The sequence below is a fragment of the Malania oleifera genome, chromosome 13, assembly GCF_029873635.1.
Source record: "Malania oleifera isolate guangnan ecotype guangnan chromosome 13, ASM2987363v1, whole genome shotgun sequence".
NCBI lineage: Eukaryota > Viridiplantae > Streptophyta > Magnoliopsida > Santalales > Ximeniaceae > Malania > Malania oleifera.
In genome coordinates, this window is record NC_080429.1 from 5,796,483 (window position 1) to 5,819,010 (window position 22,528).

A 22,528-nucleotide genomic window follows, 5' to 3' on the forward strand; every position below is an offset into this window, starting at 1 on the left:
TATCGTCCAGGACAGACTTTCAAACAAAAATATTCTACCCACTTTTACCCGCCAGCACTTGATGCAAAATTTCTCTTGTTTTATCAGCACCAACCAATTCTTGTACTAAATCAGAGTTCCAATTATTATTCAACCAGCAATCCTTAATACACAGTTTCTTGTTCAAAAAATCCTCAGTGCTCACAGATAAATTGCCAATATGTGAGGAACTCATCTCTTAAAACGTGAAAAAAACTCATGTCAATATGATTAGAGCTAATTGATCAAAATATGAGTGAAACTCACTGTCGACCTGGGTGTAGAGTCCAGAGCGGGCGTAAATGGACTCTTTCGCGTATTTTTGACTTTATCTACAAAATATTTTTTTGGAAAAATACAAGTAATTATACCACAATATATGAAATGTATATCATACCCTAGATGTAAAATAAATAGTAGAGTAGAGAAGCTTAACACCGAAATTTTAATGTGATTTGGCACCAAGCCTATGTCCGCACCTAGAGACCAACTCAATGATTCCACAATCCACTAACAAACTCCTTCACCGGAGAAAAAGCCTTACAATACGGGAACAAATCTCTCTACGCTCACCAAGAGCCTTCACGTGGGAACAAATCCCACAACGCTCACCAAGAGCCGCAAGGTTCACCAAGAAACCTTGCAAATCGATTTACCAAGAACCCTCACCAATTGGTTCACAAAGAACCTTTTACAATAAGAGGATGGAGTATAAAGCAATGCTTCTTTAATTGAGCTGATACCAATTACAATAGAACCTCACACTAATCTCTCAAGAAATGAATCAAACAAAATTAGAGAGCAAGAGCCCACGGGCATAAACTCAGGTGGTAAGGACTCGCGTCAGATGGCCTTGGCAAAGGTGAAGTATGGGGTTCGAACCCTACCGCCTGCAGCGCACATCTACGATTTACCTCTTACGTGTTGATCGAGAGCACAGCTGGCATAGGCATAGGATTAGTCTGGTGCGTAAGCCCAAGACACCTAGTGATATAATAATAATAATAATAATAATAATAATAATAATAATAATAATAATAAAAGAAGAAGAAAAAGAAGATTAGAGAGTAAGAGAGAAATTGAGCACTTGATATGAAGAACTAAAAAGCAAAGTGCTTAAGTTTTGTATTAAAAGATGTTAATCACTAAACTCATGTAAAAATCATCAAAACCATTACTAAACAAGTCTATGGACTTGTATTTATAGGAAAAGGGGTGAACTAACCATTTTATGGCCATTCGACATTTAATATAAAAAGCTATTTTGAAAACTAACCGTTTTTCACCCATTGATGTTCTGTTTTCGTCCCAAATTATCGACGGTTTTCTGAATCCGTCAACTGTTTTTCCCTGAAGGAAGGTCTACAACATGAAAGTTGTGAGATTTTTTCTTAACTTTCCATAGACACCAAGCTCACCCTTTTTGGAGTTTACTACCAAAAGTTATGCCTCAAATACTGAATGGTGTTTAGGAAATTTGAGAGGTGCATAATTGAGGTTTTAAATTCAACCAGGACCAAGTTTTTAAAAGATTATAACACTAATATGATTTAAAACTTGTCTTTATGAAGCTTAATTTGAACACAAGATATCTTGTATATGAAAACGCATTTGAAAACTTATTTTGATATCTTATATGTTAGTATGTCCTTTACAAAAATATACTTGACTTTCTTGAGTCTTTCGGACATAAAACTCATTTTGACACAACCGAGACCAACTATTTAAAAGTTTGCAATACTAAGATGCTGAAAACTTGTCCCTTATGAAAAAAAAATATTTGAGTTTAGGATATTTTTGTCAAACTCTTTGTTTATCTTTGAAAACCATGAGTATTGAGTTTGTGACTTAGTGAAACCCTATATACTCTCGTGTCCTAGTATGCATATGCATTTTGCCCAACTCTTGCTCAGAAATCATGCATGAAACAAAACTGCAATCACTCCCCATTACATATAATTCTATATTAAACTTCCTTTGGATGTGCTTGAACTCTTCTGAATAAGTGTCCTTTTGATCTTTCCTATTCGACGTCTACCCGATCCAATATTTTCCTTTGATCTAGTATTTCATGTATTTGTTACTTGTACCTGTACTTAACATGATCTGCAGAGATAGGAATACACTAGAAATAACAAATAGGTTAATATCATCAAAACACAATAAATATGATAATGAAGCCACCAAGTCTAACAATTTCCCCCTTTTTTATGATGTCTAACCTATTACGATTTTACTTAATATTTGTATTTGATTTTGTACTTACCATGACTTGATATGCAAAGATAGTTCACCTAAAACCACTAATGGATTATTATAATCAAAAGATGACAATAAAGAACATGTAGCCACCAAGGCTAACACTCACCTATCAAATGTAAGTGGAGATCATATGTGAGCAGAGCCTATCTATCTATATGAGTGAAGCTCATTTTAAATATAAATAGAGTTCATCTATCAAAATATGAGCGAAACTCATTTATTGAATATGAGCAAAACTCATCTGTTTATATAAATGAAACTCATTTCTCAAGATATGAACAGAGGTCATCTATCAAAATATGAGTAGAGTTCATAGAGTTTATTTGTACATAATCCTTTTGTCAAGTGAGATTACTTAGTTGTTTGTTCCTAATCACTTTTTCAAAGGGCCTATTTCTTCACTAGAGCTAATCTCGCAACCTTTTTAGGTATTCTTTGAACATATTCCTACAATCAAATATCACTTAAATCCCATCACCATATAATCAAGTTACCTAATGTGCATTTATCAATGATTTTTTGTATTCTCTTCTGAATTTGACTATACTACCACGAGTCCATGAGTAAGGTCCTTAATTACCTAACTCCTCTCAGGCCTCAAAGCCGAGATGCTCCCTAATTTGGGATGGAGAAACTCTAACTGTTTGTATGGACAAGGAGCTAATTTATATGATAATTAATTCAAATGGTATCTCTCATAATTCAAGTCATGAAGGTGTTGCTAACCATCATGATCTTGTAGAGTTATACGAGTAAATTAATGGGGATCCGCTATCCCAAATATCAGAAAAGAACTTTGAAATAAAGGAGTAAAAGGTGAAAGAATGTATCAAATTTCTGAACTATTTAGGCCGAAAGTGTAAGGAGGCAAATGTACCAAGCTTAAATTTGAACGTTTGAATATAGTGCAACATATAATGTCACTAACTCTGACAATCGAAAAACTTGTGTTATCTATAACTTGTCCTATTAAGGTTGAACCCTATGTTTTTCTTAGCCTCTTTGAGCCTTAGGTTTGAGTTATTCCCCGATTATAGGGGACTAGTCAAGGTGCCTCCACTTTCCTTTTTCTTATTGTTTTCATAGTTACAAGGACCATCAAAAAGAAAAATAAAAAACAAATTTCCTATAGACGATGCTAAAAATTGTTGACGTCAAAAATTGAACTTGATCTCCACGTTCACAAATTGTGATGATTATCTACAATCAAGAAAATAAATAAATAAATAATCTAATAAATATAGGAGATGTCACCCTCTTTTACCAAAATAAATAAATAACTAAATAAAGTTCAGGAGAACTCCCAGCAACCTCCAAAGGCATTCTCAAACGCTCAAGTTAGTAAGAAGATTATATATATATATATAACGTAATTATTATATTTAGGTGTCCCTCCTACCTTCTCTCAGTACATTCCTTTTATAAACTCCTCCAAAATCCAAGGCGTTAAATGCTCCATTTAGACTATAGGGGTTATATGTCTTTATTAGAGATATAAGTTACACCTCTTCTTCATTTTTCTCCCTAAATTAGTTATATAAATTAGATCTTTTATACAAGGTAACCTTTAATTTCCTTTGGACAAGCTTATTTGTATAAATGTTATTTTTCCTCATCACTAGGAATCTTATGATGCAAACGAAATAAAAATATTCCCACTTGGTAGCTAGGTATCCTTTACATCATGACCATCACAAGTGCCACATGTCATACACAGATAAAGGAAGGATCTAGGCACTGCAAGTTCTCTCCACTCAGTGCATGCCACATGAGCCCGTGACCGCCTATGAATCACATTGCTCCCTTTATTTTTATCTTTTAAAGAAAAAATGTTTTTTGATCAAATACTATCTTTTAAAAAGACCTTATAAATTACTTCCATAGCATTAAATATCAAAATACACTTATCACATCCTTATGAGTTTGGAATTCAAATCTTTAATGTAAATAAAATGCAGCACAAAATTATAGTTGATTGTATCTAAATCTACTATGTAGCATTCGTTAAGTCTATTAAGACTACATTTTTATGTCCATAAACTTTGAAAGATACATTAGGAAAAGATGGTTTAACTTCATACATTATTCTTAAAATTTGCATCAAAATTTTCTCCTCCATATACACCTCCACATCAAAATGTTTAATTCTTGTACTAAAAATTTTTTCAACATAATTCATTTATTAAAATGTGTCATAATGTCACGAATAAGGGCTTGAAATGGCGAGAAATAATAATATTAAAATTTTGATGTGGTTGCCACTAACATGTTAATTACCTTGGTACGGTTAGATCACTTAATTATTACTCATTGATTAGTCTCTAGACTATTCTTAGGCTAAGGAACTAATAGTCTTAGTCTGCTTTCACAAAGTTAGAATCAAGCGTTCACTTATGCAAAGAAAAGGTATTAGCAACCCCTACACACCAGTTCTACAAACACTACCTAATTAATCATAAATTATTCGTAAATTGAATCTAATGCTCTTTAATTAACCCTTTTAGAATAAAAAATTAAATAAATAAATAAATAATTTAAAAGAAAAATGAAAATCAAAGTGCGATTAGAAATATCTAATAAGACCTCCAAACAAGAAGATCTTTTTAGATAAATCCCCCTCATAACTGATATAGGTAAGGTCTAAAATATCTTTTTATCCATTGTTAAATTAACAGAACGCGCACACACAAAAATCAAGTAAAATCATCAAATTTTAAGCAAAGGAATCTCTAAAAACATTTCTAGATTTTTCCAAAAATTTTGTAGAAATTTTCTGAAATTTTTCAACATTTTTTCTAAAACTTTTTGGGATTTTTAAAGACTTTTCCTCAATTTTTGGTATTTTTATTTTTTTCCATTTTTTAAATTTGGGCCAAAATAACTCAAATATTTTTCCTAATTTTTTTTTCTTTTTTTCTTTTTTTACTAAAAAGGGCGACACCTCTATTTATTTATTAATATACCATCACTTGTGGCGGAGGAATACCGTGGTTACAAAATAAGCAAAAGAGAGATTACAGAAAAACCCTCCCAAAAAACAAAGAACACTAGCAACCAACCAAAGTAGGACAACAAAACTAAGCATAACTAACAAAGAAGATAAAAACATAAATACAACCAAAATCAAATCAAAATACATCAAACGAAACTTTAGAATTGAACTAACGACGAACGAAAACGAGACACCACGTATCCATCCGAAGAATATCTTTCAAATAACGTGGTAGAATGTGTTGTTTTTCGTAGATTACATTATTTCTCATTTCTCCTTCTTTAGCAAGAAAATCAGCCGCACTATTGTCTTCCCTATATTGAAGTATCACCATGACGTTGACTCCTAATTCCACCACGAGTTCCTCACAAAAATCTCAAAGATACCACAAAGTACATCTACTTTTCTAAAACCAATCAACTACAATTCGCGAGTCACTTTCAATAATTACATTAAAAAAATGCAAACGTTTGAACAAACGAATTTCTTCCCTGATTATTTTTAATTCCGGACTATTATTCGTATCATTACCAAAATAACTTGAAAAAACCATTTTTACCATGTCATGGCAATCCTGAATAATTCCTCGACCTCCTGAAGTCCAAATTATCCCTACAACTCCCATCACAATTAAATTTTATCTACCCTACTGAAAGTTTAACCCACGAAATAATTTTTTCAGGCCTGTCGCAAACTCCCTAATGCTTAATTTGAAACCCATTCAAAATCTTAATGTTCGACTTCTTCAATTTTTGAAAAGAATTGGTGCTCTCAACAATAAAAGTAACCCAGAATCGAACACTTCTCCACATCTAATCTGCACTTTAATAAATTCCTTCCATTCTTACTTTACATCTTCGATTCCAAAGGCACCACGTAATCAAACACGGAATCAGCCCGATTAAAATACCTTTAATAGACAATTTTTTAGCATAGAGGAACCAATTTGCCATTTTGTTTTTCCAAGGAAGGGATCGTTGGAAAGGAATCTCCAACGCTACACTAGCCGAACGCCAAACCTCTGAAGCCACCTCACCTAAAGAAAGAATATGATCAATGTTTTCCTAACTTCTCTAAACGCAGCAATCACAAGCTGAAGTCATCGATATTCCTTTGGACTGAATTCTATCATCTATAGTCAAGCATCTAAACCAAACTCTTCATAAACACATTGAGATTCTTCTGGACAATAAAGAATGTCAAAACCAATCATTCCACACAAAATTATAACTTTTTCTTCTCACCGCCTCCCAAGCCCTTTTTGTAGAAAAGTTATCGTCAAGGGCAGGCTTCCAGACAAAAATATCCTGCTCACTTTTACCAGCCGACACCTGGTGCATAATTTCCATTTTTTATCGGCACCAACCAATTCTAGAACTAAATCAGAGTTCCAATTATTATTCAGCCAGAAATCCTTAATACACAGTTTCTTGTTCAAAATATTCTCAGTGCTCACAGATAACGGGCCTGATGACAACCACCTTTGGAACCAAAAAGAAGAGTTCTCACCTCTCACCAAAATTTTAACATTATTCATAACTTCTGGAATGGTGATCATAATTAATTTCCAGAACCGAGAGTCATTTGATCTCCCCTTCCTTATTAATAAATGAACATTTCTACAATATTTAGCCCTGAAAAAATCTATCCACAGATTGTTAGAGGTGAGCAATCTGAAGGCAAATTCATGAGAAGAGATTTTTTAACTTCCTTAAAAACTCTCAGGCCCAGACCCCCTTCCGAGGTAGGTTTACAAATTTTCCCCCAAGAGCGCCAATGAATCTTCATTTTATCTTTCACCTCTCCCCATTAAAAATTAGAAAGAAAAGAATTAATGCGAGAATATGTGACCTGTGAAATCTTAATAACAGACATCAAATGAATAGGCATGCTAGACAACACATATCTTAATAAAATCAATCTTCCACCTTGCGAGAGCAACTTATATTTCCACCCTACAATTTTCTTTCTAATCTTCTCCACAAGAGGCTCCAACACCCTGGAAGACAATTTTCCAGACACCAAAGGCGCACCCAAAGATGTAACTAGAAATTTACCTTCCATGAAACCCGTGATTCTCAATAAACCATGCTTCCAAGCAGGAGTAATGCATTTCAAAAGCAATAACGCTAACTTTGTCTTACTGATTTTTTGACTCGACCACTTCTCATATATTTCTAAAGCGTAAACTAAATTTCTAATAGACCTCTTCCCATCATTCACAAAAATAAGAATATCATCCGCATATAGCAAATGTGAAACCAATTGGGCCCCAATCGGATGATTAAATTGACCAATTTGACCATTCTCATAGCTTTTCCTAAGCAACCTTGTCAAAACCTCCTCCATATGATGAATAAATAAGGAGAGAGTGGATCCCATTGCCGCAAGCTTCTCGTAGATTGAAAAAACAAAGGTTTCGTTCATCAAAACAAAAAACCATGGAGACTCCACACAATTTTTTATGAGCTTGCAAAACCTCACAAAGAAACCAAAAGCCTTAAGAGCCTCTAGAAAAAAATTCCAATTCACTATGTCATAAGCCTTAACAATATCTAGTTTTACCATCACATTGCTGCCAGCCATTTTTTTGTGCAAAGACTGTTATTTTTTAATTTTTAAAAATTAAAAATTAAATAAAAAATAAATAAATATAAAACAATGGCTCGAGAAAAATAGATCGAATTCAATCGGCTAGGTTTAGTGGGCTTTGTGTTGTGATTGATTCTAGACTAAGTCTATTAGATTAACTAACATGGGTAAGTAGTCAATGGACCCACGTCCAACTTAGACCTAGGTCTTGGGCTTTTCAATGGGTCATGGGTTATGGGTCAACGAGTTGGATCCATATATAGATCAGATACGGGTTAACAGGTTGGATTTGGATCCTAACCTTAATACTACATCTAGATTATGAAATTTTAAATTTGTATAATTAAAAGCAGAATTAAACAAAAACCAACCTTAATCTTAAACTCCTCTAGTCTTCGAAGCCAATGTTAGTTCTTTAACTCTTCTTCGACCCTAGTCCTTTGCTTTGTTATTCCTCGAGCTTCCGACTCCTGCTACTTCTCTGAGTCTCTGCATCCTCACCCAGAAATTCATTCAGGCTTTCCTGAATTCTTTTTGTAGATCCTCACTCTTTCAGTTCTTTGACAATTCAAACTCTTAGCACACTCTAAATTATCTCTCAATCAAAACTCTTGATTTTGCTCATAATTGTCTGTGCTTAATTGTGTGAATGTGTGTGACTATCTCACTTTCATAAGCCTCTATTTATAGGCTTGAAGGATTAATTTTAATTGAATTTGATTGACTAATCAATTTTTGATTGCCCAATCAAACTTTAAAACAAATTATCAATTTGATCAATCAAGATTCAATTACATTTATCCTGTCAATCACCTTTTTATTTCTGATTTTAGCACATTTTCAACACATATTCATATAAATTAGTCCATAATAAGCCTAAAATTTCATAATTTCTTCTAAGATTTTTTTCTAAAAAAAATTCTAATGATTTTAGTGACAACTATAAGTCTCATATTTTTCTAAATTAATTTCTAACTTATATATTAGACAAATATTACTCATATTTTTGTTGGGTTTTTGCGGAGCCTATTTGTGTTTGATTTGGATGATAAATTTTGCCCTGAAATAATGCTGCAAGGTTTTTAATGGGAGATTCTTCTTTATGAGGCCTAGTCCACAGAGGCTTGGATTGATATGCCTCTTGGGGGTCCAGGGGCAACAACCCTGGAAAAATTTTTTTTAGCCCATTTTGTAGCACATTGTGAATCCCATGCACAGGATATAAAAACTGTTGTTTTGGTGATTAGGGTTGATGTATTGAAACTGTGCAGTCACACTCTGTATTTTCTTCCTGATAATAGTGAAATCCCTACAACTTCGTGGACATGGGCAAAATTTTCGAATCACATAAACACTGCCTTGTGCGTGTGATTATTTGTTCTTTGGTGTGTGCTTTTCTTTATTTTGTTTCTCACAAGATTTGGAAATTTTGTGTTAATTTCCTTGCATCTAGTATCAGAGCCTAGGTTTAGGTTTGAGTGAGAGTAATAGCAAAGGAAGCAAGAAAGGCGCCTAGAATAGAAAAGTTCGATGGCACAGACTTTGGATTCTGGATGATGCAAATCGAAGATTATCTTTATGGGAAGAAGTTGCATCTGCCGCTTCTTGGGGAAAAACCTGCGACTATGAAGGATGAGAAATGGACTCTTCTTGACAGATAAGTACTGGAAGTTATCAAGTTAACTCTATCTAGGTCTGTTGCACACAATGTTGTAAAGGAGAAGACCACAGCAGATCTGATGAAGGTTTTGTCTGGTATATATGAAAAGTTGTCAGCAAACAACAAGGTGCATCTGATAAAGAAACTGTTCAATTTGAAGATGGCAGAGAATGCATCAGTGGCACAACATCTGAACAAGTTAACACTATCACAAATCAATTGTTGTCTGTAGAAATTGATTTTGCTGATGAGATTCGTGCACTAATCGTTTTGGCTTCCTTGCCAAATAATTAGGAGGCAATGAGGATGACAGTAAGCAATTCTACAAGAAAAGAAAAACTGAAGTACAATGACATACGAGATTTAATTCTAGCTGAGGAGATTCGCAAAAAAAAATGCAGGAAACCTCGGGATCTGGTTCTACCCTAAACCTTGAGACAAGAGGCAAAGGTAATGACAAAAATTCAAATCAGAGCAGATCAAAATCCAGAAATTCTAATCAGAACATAAGTAAATCTAGATCAGACCAACAAGTGCAATGCTGGAACTGTGGGGAAACGAGTCACTTTAGGACGCAATGCAAAAGTCTTAAGAAGAAGAATAAAGATGATTCTGCTAATGTTGTAACAGAAGAGGTACAGGATACATTACTTCTTGCAGTAAACAATCTACTTGATGATTGGGTTTTGGACTCGGGAGCTTCGTTTCATACCACTTCACATCAAGAAATCATACAGAACTATGTTGCAGGTGATTTTGGTAAGGTGTATTTGGCTAATGGTACAACCTTGGATGTTATGGGTATAGTAAACGTCCGGATATTGTTGCCCAATGGGTCTGCTTGGTTACTGGAGAAGGTTCGACATATTCATGACTTGAGGAGGAATTTGATTTCTATTGGACAACTTGATAAGGGCATACAATGTTGTTTGTTGGTGGTACTTGGAAGGTTACAAAGGGAACCAGAGTATTGGCTCATAAAAAGAAGACCGATACTCTATATATGACCTCAAGTCCAAGAGACACAATTACAATTGTTGAAGCAAATACTTATACAAGCTTATGGCACCACAGACTTGGTCACATGAGTGAAAAAGGGATAAAGATGTTGCTGTCAAAAGGGAAATTACTAGAATTGAAGTCCGTTGATTTCGACATGTGTGAAAGCTACAACTTAGGAAAGCAGAAAAATGTGAGTTTCTTGAAAACTAGCAGGACACCAAAGGTTGAAAAATTGGAGTTAGTACACACTAATTTGTAGGGGTCTTCTCCGGTTGCATCCCTTAGAGGTTCAAGGTATTATATCACTTTCATTGATGACTCAACCAGAAAGGTATGGGTTTATTTTCTAAAAAATAAATCTAATGTATTTGAGACTTTTAAAAAGTGAAAGGCTATATAGCTAAGACAAAGATAGGTTTGAAAGTAAAATGTTTTGTCAAACAATAGAGGTGAGTACATAGATGAAAGGTTCAGTAAGTATTGTGCTGCACATGGAATCAGGATGGAGAAAACCATTCTTGGGACACCATAGCAAAATGATGTGGTTGAGTGATTACGCGTCAAAATTGCATAATTACATGTTTAAAATCATGACATAAGGATTGCAATTTTACTTAAATGCCTAATTACGTCCAATATTTCAACATTGAACTCAATTTACAATATTTGAATTTTTATTCCAATTTTACTCGTAAACTAATGAGTATTCATGTTTAATTATTGTAAGGCAATGCTTGAGAATAAAAGATGAAAGCCACACACATGAGGAGGGCCTGAAATTAAAGTATGTGAGCATGCAAGGAATTATTTTCTTGAAGGCTATGTGTATGAAACTACGTAGGCATGCGTGTGTGAAGAGGAGAGGCCCATGCACGGCAACATCAAGGGGTCTCAAGTCGTGCCATGTAACTTTAAAGGAAGTCATGCGCAAAAAAAGGCCGTGTGAGGAGAGGCCATGCATGTAAATTGGAAGCTAGGTCATGCACGTGAAGGGCTCATGAACTAAGGGAGTCGTGCGTTGCATGGGCCATGTACGAGAATGAGAAGAGGTCATGGAGGACATTAAATGTGGGCGTGCATGCGTGAGAGAGGCTGGGTCGTGAGCTTTATAACAATGTCACGTAAGGCACATGCATGCATAGGCCATGCAAGAAAGGAAGTTGTCGTGTGCTGGGGTCCAAAACAAAGGAGAGTCGAATTGAAGTGGGCTAGCTGTGAGCTTTTGACTTGAGGGCCATGCATGCAATTCGTGGTCTCGGGTCATGCATGCATGCAATGGGGCTAGGCTATGAGATGGCCCATGCGCTAGGAAGTAACCAGACTGTATGGGCTTTAATTGAACAAGGGAAAATCGACCAATCAAGGGGGAGGAGCCCAAAAAGAAATAAATAAATAAATAAAAGGAGATTAGGGCAAAGGGCTTTTTTAGGGAACCATGTATAAAGGATTAAAGGAGGGGTAGCAGCTTGGAGGGGAGGTGTGGATGGTGTGCGGCGCCTCTCGAGATCTCTCTCTCCTTTATTTAATGGTTTTGCTTTACTCATGTGTTATTTCTTTAACATTTTGTTTAAGTTTATCCTTGGATTAAGTCATTTTTGTTTAAGATCTTGTTTGCTTTAATTTTTTATTTAAGTTATTATCATCTTGAGTTTATTTATTTATTGAATGAACCTTGTTTGCTTTATATTTTTAGTTAAGTTATTATCATGTTTAGTTTAGTTTTTTATTGAATGAATCTTATTTCCTTTATTTTTTTTTTATTTTTTTTTTTTTTTTGTTCAGTTATTATCATGTTGAGTTTATTTATTTATTGAATGAATCTTATTTGCTTTAATTTTTTGGTTAAGTTATTATTGTGTTGAGTTGGTTTATAATTCTTAAGTCAGTGTTGAAGTTAATTATTTTGTTGAAGTTATTGTTGGTTAACTATTGTTGGGTTTATTTATGTTAAACCATTGTTAAAGTCTAAGTTTAGTTTGTCTTTGTTTGAAACTGATTAGTGAGGTTCTTGCTTGAATGTTTAATTAGTGAGTTATTTGGTTGGTTTATGCATGTTAGGTTCATAGTTTAGGTTTCACATCGTTTAAATTTCATCAGAAACTCTCAAAAATCCCAAGAAATCGAATCTGAATTATGTTCAGTAAATTGTTTTTTTTATGTTATCCTTTTTGTTTTAATGCGAGCTTGAAACCAATATGCATTCCTTGAGGAAACGATATGACTTTTTTGGGCTAATTATTACACGACAAAACTCTTATACTTGAAATAGCCTTTACGCTACTCATTTTTAGAGTGAGTCACTGAGCACATAAACAGAGTGTGCTAGGATTATGAGGTTACATGTTGGACTATCAAAAACTTTCTGAGCTGATGTTGTTAGTACTACAACTTACTTAATAAACCGAGGACCTTCAGTTCCCATGAAGTTCAAACTTCCTGAAAAGGTTTGGAGCAATAAAGAGGTAAAGTTTTCTCATTTAAAAGTTTTTGGTTGTGTTTCTTATGTTCATATTGATTCCAATACTCGTAGTAAACTTGATGCAAAGTCTATAATATGTTTTTCCATTGGCTATGGTCATGCGAAATTTGGCTATCGATTTTGGGATTAACAAAAGAGAAAAATCATCAGAAATAGAAATGTGATATTTAATAAACAAGTTATGCACAAAAACAAGTCAACTATAATGTCATATGTCACAGAGATAGATCAGAAGAAATCTAAGTTTGTTAACTTAGATGAATTAACTAAACGTACTGTCCAGGAAAGGGGTGAAGAGGACAAGGAGAATGTAGAATCACAAGTAGATCAGAGTACACCTGTAGTTGAAGTCCATAGATCTTTCAGGACCATTAGACCTCCGCAGTGTTATTCACTCACTCTAAATTATCTCCTTTTGACTGATAGTGGTGAGCCAGAGTGTTACGATCACCCTTGCAGGATGAAAATTCAAGCAAGTAGGAGTTAGCCATGAAGGATGAAGATAGATTCCTTGTTGGGGAATCAGACATGGGAACTGATTGAATTGCCAATAGGGAAGAAGGTTTTGCACAACAAGTGAATATACAGAATAAAGAATGAGCATGATGATAGTAAGCGTTATAAGGCCAGATTAGTTGTCAAAGGGTTCCAGCAGAAGAAGGGCACTCACTACTCATAAATATTTTCTCCAGTTGTGAAAACCTACATCTTGAGCAGTTAGATATGAAGACGGTATTCCTCCATAGTGACATGGAGGAAGACATTTACATGATTCGGCCAGAAGGATTCATTGTTCAAGGACAAGAAAAATTTAGTCTGCAAACTGAGAAAGAGCTTGAATGGCCTAAAACAAGCTCCAAGATAATGGTCCAAGAAATTTGACAGTTTTATGCATAGAATTGGATTCAAGAGATGTAAAGCTGATCACTGTTGCAAGGTTAAGTTCTTTGGCAATTCTTACATTATTTTACTATTGTATGTAGATGATATGCTCATTGTAAGGTCTAGCATTGAGGAGATTAATAATCTAAAGAAATAATTGCCAAAATAGTTTGCAATGAAGAATTTGGAAGTTGCAAAGCAAATCTTTGGTATGAGAATCATTAGAGACAAGGCTAATGGTACATTGAAACTTTCACAGTTAGAATATGTGAAGAAAATTCTCAACAGGTTCAACATAAATGAAGTTAAACCAGTGAGCAAACCCTTGGATAGTCATTTCAAACTAAGCAAGGAACAATCACCGAAGACAGAAGAAGAAAGGGAACATATGAGCAAGGTGCCCTACGCCTCAGCTATCGGTAGCTTGATGTATGTTATGATGTGTACAAGGCCAAACATTGCACATGTAGTGGGAGTTGTGAGTAGATTCATGAGTAGGCCAGGAAAGCAGCATTAGAAGGCAGACAAGTGGATTCTGAGATATTTGAGGAGTTCATCAAGTTTGAAACTGCAGGGTTACGTAGACGCTGATTTTGCTGGTTACATTGATAGTAGAAAGAGTACTACTTGGTTTGTCTTTACTCTGGGTGGTACAACTATATCTTAGACTTCAAATCTACAAAAGATTATTATTTTGTCTACCACAGAAGCAGAGTATGTTGCAACAACTGAAGATGGAAAGGAGATAATTTGGCTACATGGCTTCTTAGATGAATTGGGTAAGAAGCAGGAGATGGGCATTTTACACAGTGACAGTCAGAGTGCAATTTTTTTTACTAAAAATTCGTCTTTTCATTCAGAGTCGAAGCATATACAGAAAAAATACCACTTTTATCTATTACCTTGTCGAAGAGAAGCTGGTAATACTTGAGAAAATTTGTGGATCTAAGAGCCCAACAAACATGTTGACTAAGGGTGTCACTATTGAGATGCTGAAGCTGTGTGCAGCTTTAGTTGACCTTCTAGCTTGAGGACAAGAGGATGAGTTGTAGGGGATAAGGGATTGTTCTTTTGGAGGATTGCAGGGTGATTTTGGTGATTGAAGAAGTCTCCAAGTAGGAGATTTGTTGGGCTTTTTTTGGAGCCTAGTTATGTTTGATGGGTGAAGGGGACTCAGTCAATCACTGGTTGTGATTGAAACTCGGTGAGAAATTGCACTCAATTGATTTTAATCGGAAAAAAAAAATTATAGAGGAATTTAAAATACACAAGCTCTCTTCTCACTGGTTATTCACCCTCTCTACACCACACATTACATTACACACGCATACACGCGCGCGCGCGCGCACACACACACACACACACATATATATATATATATAGCAATTGCTAGAATAGTATAATCAACAAAGGTGGGCTGGTTGGTGGCCGACTCCTACCCAAATTCAACAGAGGTGGGCTGCCGACTATCCCCAGTCAAGTTTAATTTTCAACATCCCCCCTTAAACTTGACTCTCCTGGTTTTGTCATTCCAAGCATTGTCTTCAGTCTTACAAAAATATCATGTCTGAGTGGCTTCATAAAAATATTAGCAATCTAATCATACGTTCTATTTCATAAAACTCCACTTCTTTATTCTTGACATGCGCCCTGATAAAATGATATCGAGTATCAATATGTTTGCTTCTTTCATGATAAACTAGATTTTTCACAAATGCAAACGCTGATTAATTGTCGATGTAGACTTCCATAGGGTCATTTTAAAGAAACCACAGATACTTCAGTACATTCCTTACCCATATATCATGACAAACAGCTGAACTCATAACAACATACTCAGTTTCACATGATTACACGTTACGATGGGTTGCTTCTTTGATGACCATGTAAACGTTGTATCTCCCATGAAGAATGTGAATCTAGTCGTACTTTTTCTTTCATCAAGATCTCTTCCCCAATCGATATCTGAATAACCGATAAGTTTGCAATCACCTCTTGATGAATAAAACATACTATCAGTGACGGTACCCTTGACATAGCGAAGTATCCTCAATTAGACTTCGAGCTCCTACAGGCCTCATATCTGAGATTTCACGCTCAATTGGTGATGGAGATTCATAACTCTATGGTGAATCGTGTGGAGGTGTCTGCAACTCAAGAACTTATGACTCGATAGCCACTTCTTTTGTCTGTGTCAGTTCTTCTCCTTCAAGCATCAATTCCGCATCTTTGGAAGATTCAGTCTGGTCCCATTTTCAGGATTTATTTTCTTCAAAAATGACATCCCTACTATGAATAACTTTCTTGTTGATGGAATTGTATAGTCGATATCTTATGGTGCTGTCGTCGTATCCAAGAAGGATATATTTCTCTCATTTATCTTCCAACTTTGTCCTTCTTGCCTCTGGGATCTTGGCGTAGGCTATGGAGCCAAACACTCTAAGATGACTCACATTGGGCTTGTGAGTACTTCAGGCTTCGTGTAGTGTCTTTGTATCAAGACTCTTTGTAGGATACCGGTTGAGCAGATAAACTGCACATGACACTACTTCTGCCCAAAAACTCTTGGGCACGTTCTTATCCTTTAACATGCTTCTAACCATGTTAAGGATCGTGGGGTTCTTCCTCTTAGCTACACTGTTCAACTAGGGAGTGTAGGTCGGTGTGAACTGTTTTTGTATCCCTTGTTGCCTAAGGAATTCCAAAAAAGTTTCGTCCTTGTACTCTCCTCCTTGATCTAATTGAAGTGACTTGATGCGATAGCCACTCTGTTTCTCCACAAGAGCTTTAAACTCTTTGAACTTGTCAAACACCTCTGACTTCCTTTTCAGGAAGTAAACCCAAGTTTTCCTGCTGTAATCGTCAATAAAGGTGAGGAAATATCGATTCTGTATATTTGAAAACGGCCTCAATGGACCACACACGTCTGTGTACTAGCTAGAGCAGCATCGTAGATCTTCAGTCAGAACACAACTTTCATATATCACATTTGGGTGATGGATGTTGGGTAAGTCTTTCATCATCTTCTTGCTTCCCAACTGTTTCAAACTTTCAAAATTCAGATGTTTGTACCTAAGATACCATAACCAGTCTTTGATGATAACGCTCAAATACCTTGGTGTGTCATGTTAAATGGCGAGCGGAAACATTTGATTCTTAGCCATTTGTACTCGAGTAACGAGCTTACCTCGAGCATCTGTTATCACCATCTGCTTATCTTTAAGGCTAATTCGATAGTCTTTCTCCACAAGCTGTCTGAAACTAAGTATATTAGTCTTCATGACTGACACATAGTACACGTTGGAGATAAAAGCATGGTCTTCATTCTTCCTCTTAATTAAGACATTTCCCCTTCCTCGAACTGAGACTTTAAAGAGATCACCAAATAATATCTCTCCCTGAACTTTCTCATCAAGTTCATTAAACAGGTTCTTTCTTCCAGTCATGTGATTGTGGCTCTAGAGTCAAGGTACCAAATATTTTGGTCCTGGTAGGTTAAGCTATGTGCCATTAGCATAAACGATTCTCCTTCGGCTTTCCCCTTTTCTGCAAAGTTAGCATTTCCATTTACTTCGTGATTTTGGGGATTACCTCTGCACTCATTACTGTAATGTTCGTACTTGTGGCAGTTGTAGCACTGAACATTTCTCTTGTCTACGTTCAAGCGATTATTGTATCCCCCTCTTCTTCCTTGTCCTCTGCCTCGTGAGACATAATTCTGTTGATTGCGTTCATCTCTAGTGAGACCTCTTCCGCCTCTACCTCCTTCTCTGGATTCAAAATTTTCAAAATTTCTTCCACGAGATCCTCGGCCTCATCCTCTTCCTCGCTGTGATGTCTCCCCTTTGTCGTATCTATCTGTAGTGAGGGACAACTTCGTTTGGAGAGCTTGCTCCAGTGCTTTATCATTACTCCTTCTGTTGACTTTCTGCTCATGGGCTTGGAGTGAGCCCACAAGTTCTCTATGGACATAGTTTTCAAATCTTTTGTTTCTTCCATGGTCACAATTATATAATAAAATTTTGGATCCAAAGATCGCAAATTTTTTTCATAAATTCTCTCGTCATTAAGAGTCTCTCCATTTCTTCTCAATTGATTTGATACTACCATAACTCGTGTATAGTAATCAGCAATAGATTTAGTAGATTTCATTCTTAAGGATTCGAAATCACCTCACAATGTTTGAAGATGAATCTTCTTCACTTTGTCTGCACCTTTGTGTGTTCAATGGAGAGAGTCCCAAATTTCTTTAAACGTCTTAGCGAAGGCGATGCTTTCAAACGTGACATCATCAAGGCCTTGGTAGATAATGGATTTCGCCTTGTAATCCTTCTTTCGATCGGCTCGCAAGATCATTCTTTAAGCGTCAGACATAGTTGCTTCGACTTCTTTTGATGGGCTTTCTCTGTACCCATCTTCAACAATGTCCATGACATCCTGAGCATCTAAAAGGGCTCTCATTTGAATAGACCAGTTGTCATAATTCTCCCGTGTCAACTTTGGAATGACAGCTTGGGTAGCATCGTTCACCATCGGGTTTAATATATCAAAAAACATAGTGATAGAGACTGATTTTGGCAAATTTGATGCCACCAATGTGTTCAGAAGGTCAAAAAACCTTAGGAACCAGTTTTGGGTTACAACGAACCAGTTTAAAAATCACTGAACTAGCTAAAAGAAGTTCTAGACCGATTTTTTTTAAAAAAACGATTTGACTTAACGGAGATAACGGCATCAGTAATTACCATCAGGGCCACGTAACGGCGTCTGCGCGTGCCGCGTGTCGGCGACTAGACACGGGTCGGTCAGCCGGGTCGAGATGTGTTCACGGGTCAAGATTCGGGTTGCTGGTTACTAGGTCGGGTCGCGGATCGGGTGTCTGGGTCAGATCTCACCAGTCGGGCGAAGAAGACGCATGAGGGCGTGACGTTGACGCATGAGGGCGTGACGTTGATGGTCAATTTCCTCGCCAACACGTGCGATGCATGTGAAGGACGTTGTTTCGTCTGTCAGCACATGTGAGCACATGTACAGGTTCCCAAACTCCGTTTGAAGCACGGTTTTCACCTCTGGACTCATCTTGATGCAAATATCACAATGGTATACTCAATTTTTGATTTTTAAGCAACTTCAAATCAGAGAGAAAATTTGATTTTCTCTCTATTCGCCTCTGTTTGGCAAATTTCAGCGAACTTGGGCGCTCTAATACCACTGATGGGTGGAGGGAACTCAGTCAATCACTGGTTGTGATTGAAACTCAGAGAGGAATAGCACTCAATTAATTTCAATCTGGAAAAAAATTACAAAGGAATTTAAAATACACAAACTCTCTTCTCATTGGCTATTCACCCTCTTTACACCACACATTACATTACACACACACACACACACACACACATCTATTTATAGCAATTGCTAGAACAGTATAATCAACAATGGTGGGCTGGTTGGTGAGGTTGGCGGCCGACTCCTACCCAAATTCAACAGAGGTGAGCTACCAGCCCTCCCCAATCAAGTTTAATTTTCAACAGTGTTTAATTCTGATGATATCCTGACCCGAAATAATGTTGCGTGGTTTTTTAATGGGAGATTCTTCTTTATGAGGCCTAGTCTATGGAGTGGAGGCTTGGGCTGATAAGCCTCTTGGGGGTCTGCCCTCGAGAGAAATTTTTTGGCCTGTTTTGTAGCCCATTATGAACCCTATGCGCAAGACATAAAAACTATTATTTTGGTGATTAGGGTTAATGTATTGAAATAGTGCGGCCGCACTCTATATTTTCTTCCTGATAATAGTGAAATTCCTGCAACTCCGTGGACCTAAGTAAAATTGTCAAACCACATACATACTATCTTGTGCATATGATTATTTGTCCTTTGACGTGTGTTTTTCTCTATTTTGTTTCTCACAGGATTTAAGAATTTCATGGTAAATTCCTAACAATTTTTAACATATTTATAAAGTCAAAACAATAATCAATTAAATAGAGACATTAAAATTTGTATTCATTTCAAGTTTCAATACAAGCACACTTTGACAAGCATCATTTTTAATGTGAAAAATCATAAAACAAGGTTCCTTTGTCTCCCAATAAACTTATACTTTGTTTAGTAGATAAGAATGGAATATAATAGACTTCATCTTTATAGTTTTATATATTCACCATATAAATTTTCATTCCATTCTTCCCTCTTTTCATTCCATTCATTCTAGAACCAAACCTATCACTGCAAAAGCAAAAGTGTCACTTTTCATATTGAAAAAAAAATTCATCTTTGGTACAATACACCAATACAAGCAACGTGAAAATAGTTGCTCTTAGCATGCAATTGTTCTACCAACACCCTGACATTACAAGGTTACACGTATTAATTGCTTAATTTTTTAAATAAAAAATTTTAATAAAATTTAGGGTACAAGATATTAACCCATCCAAAAATTTTTAAAGACTCAAAACTTGTTTTAAAATTTTAAAAATTCTAAAAAAATTCACTCAAAATTTAACCCAAAAAAAAAAAAAAAACTTTTCTTGAGATTTCAAAAATCCTAAAATCTGTTTGGAAACATAGATTTCAAGCCTTCAATTTGAATTTGGATAGACTTAAGACAAACTTCAATACAATTTTATATTACATCTTATCTAAATCCACACAAATTCAAAATCAATGGCACTTCCAAATACAAACTTTCTTTGAGATTCTAAAATTTCACAAACCTTCTTTGAGGCTTATCAAATAAACACAATCTCCTAGATATTTGGCGAAAACATGCAATACAAAATTATACCGAACTTATCCAAATTCATCGAACCCATACTCTTAAACGCAGTATAGATGTCTTTTTCATCCCAAAATTTAACTTCTTATCAAGCAATTGCTAATTTGCAATATCTAAATGCAAAGCAAGCATCCATTGACTAGTGATCTCATGCATATATGAGACGCCCAAGTACCCAATTGCTCTTAGCACACCCTCGTTTCACCCACTCTCTTTAACGTCTCAAGTACGAACACATTAATCACTTCACTCTGCCAACAAAAGAACCACAAACAGAAATTAAATTTTTCATCAAACAATTGCCAACTCAGTGTTGTCTAATTATGACTGTCCAAGAATGTAAGCCTCTGAAACTCAGTTACTCTCACCAAGCAGCTGTCCCAGACCATCTCCAGTGTAAACATATTAATCGCTTGATTTGGCCATCTCATGGGTCACATGCAAAAGTCAGCTCAATAAAAATGCTAAAAAGGATGGCAGCTAGAATTAGTGTTAAATTGTTCGTTTGAAAATCCTCGAATCCATGATTGACGTGTGTCACGGCAATTGCGTTAAATGCCTTTATGAAGGAAAGTTGACAATTTACGATATTCTAAAGAGCCGAACACAAAGAAATTATCGCGTTTATGGTGAGAATAGTCGTTAAAATTTCATTGGTGCATCAACCCATCATCGGCTTCTATTTGAATAAGCTACGAGAATAGTCGCACATGCTTAACATCTATGCTTTCACAAATGTAATTAACATTTTGTTTAGCTTCAAAAATAATCTACTCATCAGAATTCAGAAATTCAAACACACACACACACACTCAGAATTCAAAAACTCTGGGCAGTTTTCAACATGCATCTTTGGTGTCAATATTGTGAAAATAGTCTCAAAGTAAACTCAGCAATTATAACAAACATTGACACTATTTAAAAGTATTCACAATTATAAAATTTGCATAATTTTCATAAGAATTTTTAAAATTAACAATATTAGTAAAATTAATATTTAAAATTAATAAGATATATATATATACATAATTAATTAATTTAGGAAGCAATTATGGGATGGGGTGGAGAGGGGAATGTGGGACAAAACTGTAAGACAGATGAAAATAAATGGGAGGGGGAAGGAGAGGGGGAAGGCTTCATTAACTCACATGTCAATCTGAATCCTTATTCAATGCCACCACGAAATGTATGAGACAGACAGTAATACTGCACCCCATTTTTATTTATTATTATAATATTTAAATGTATGCACAGCCATCACATATCATATTTAATATTTAATATATAAAGTCCTACATACATAATAAAGAGTGAGGGGGGGCCCTCCATCGTCATTGCCCGTCGTCTTACTCCCCCGGAAGTGTCAACGTCTGGCTGAATTCTCGGGGGTCATCGGGAATTGCGTGGCCCCATCCCCATGCCGTCTCCGGCGCCCCCACCATGCAACTTGACCTAATTAAATATATTTCCATACCCCATTTTGATTTCTATTGCCCCCCACCCTTCCTCCATGTTGTTTTTACTCATTATTAATTTATTCAATTCATTCTCTCTCAAAGATACCTTATTCGTCAAAGATTGAAAGATCTTGTTTGAGATTTTACGTTCGGATCTCAAATGGGTGCAAAAGAATTTTGAATGAAAAACGAATTATATTCTGTTTTCTAGGACGACTACAAATACTACACAAGAATTCATATCCGTTTATAAATAGTGACAACTTTTTTTAGATGAATGGTTTCGTCCACCTGCATGTATAACACAAAAGCTCAAGATGACGGATGATGAAATTAAAATCTATTCTTAAGTTATTACCATTCTAGGAACACTAGAATTTCTTATCCTCGCTGGTCTAGTTCGGTAGGA

General features: G+C 35.7%; 1 protein-coding gene across 8 annotated transcripts in view; it reads right to left on the reverse strand.

Annotated features, from left to right (window-relative positions):
* Positions 1-449: 449 nt before the first annotated feature.
* Positions 450-22,528, reverse strand: part of LOC131145430 (dihydrofolate synthetase) — a 51,844-nt gene continuing 29,765 nt past the window's right edge. For 4 of the 8 annotated variants that reach the window (XM_058094494.1, XM_058094495.1, XM_058094489.1 and 1 more), the window contains one exon: positions 450-1,002. In XM_058094494.1, the coding sequence (XP_057950477.1) occupies positions 929-1,002 (74 nt within the window). In that variant the 3' untranslated portion in view covers positions 450-928. Of the gene's footprint in view, positions 1,003-20,494; positions 20,914-22,528 lie in introns of those variants that run through there. The other 4 variants (XM_058094497.1, XM_058094493.1, XM_058094488.1 and 1 more) reach the window with 2 other exon arrangements.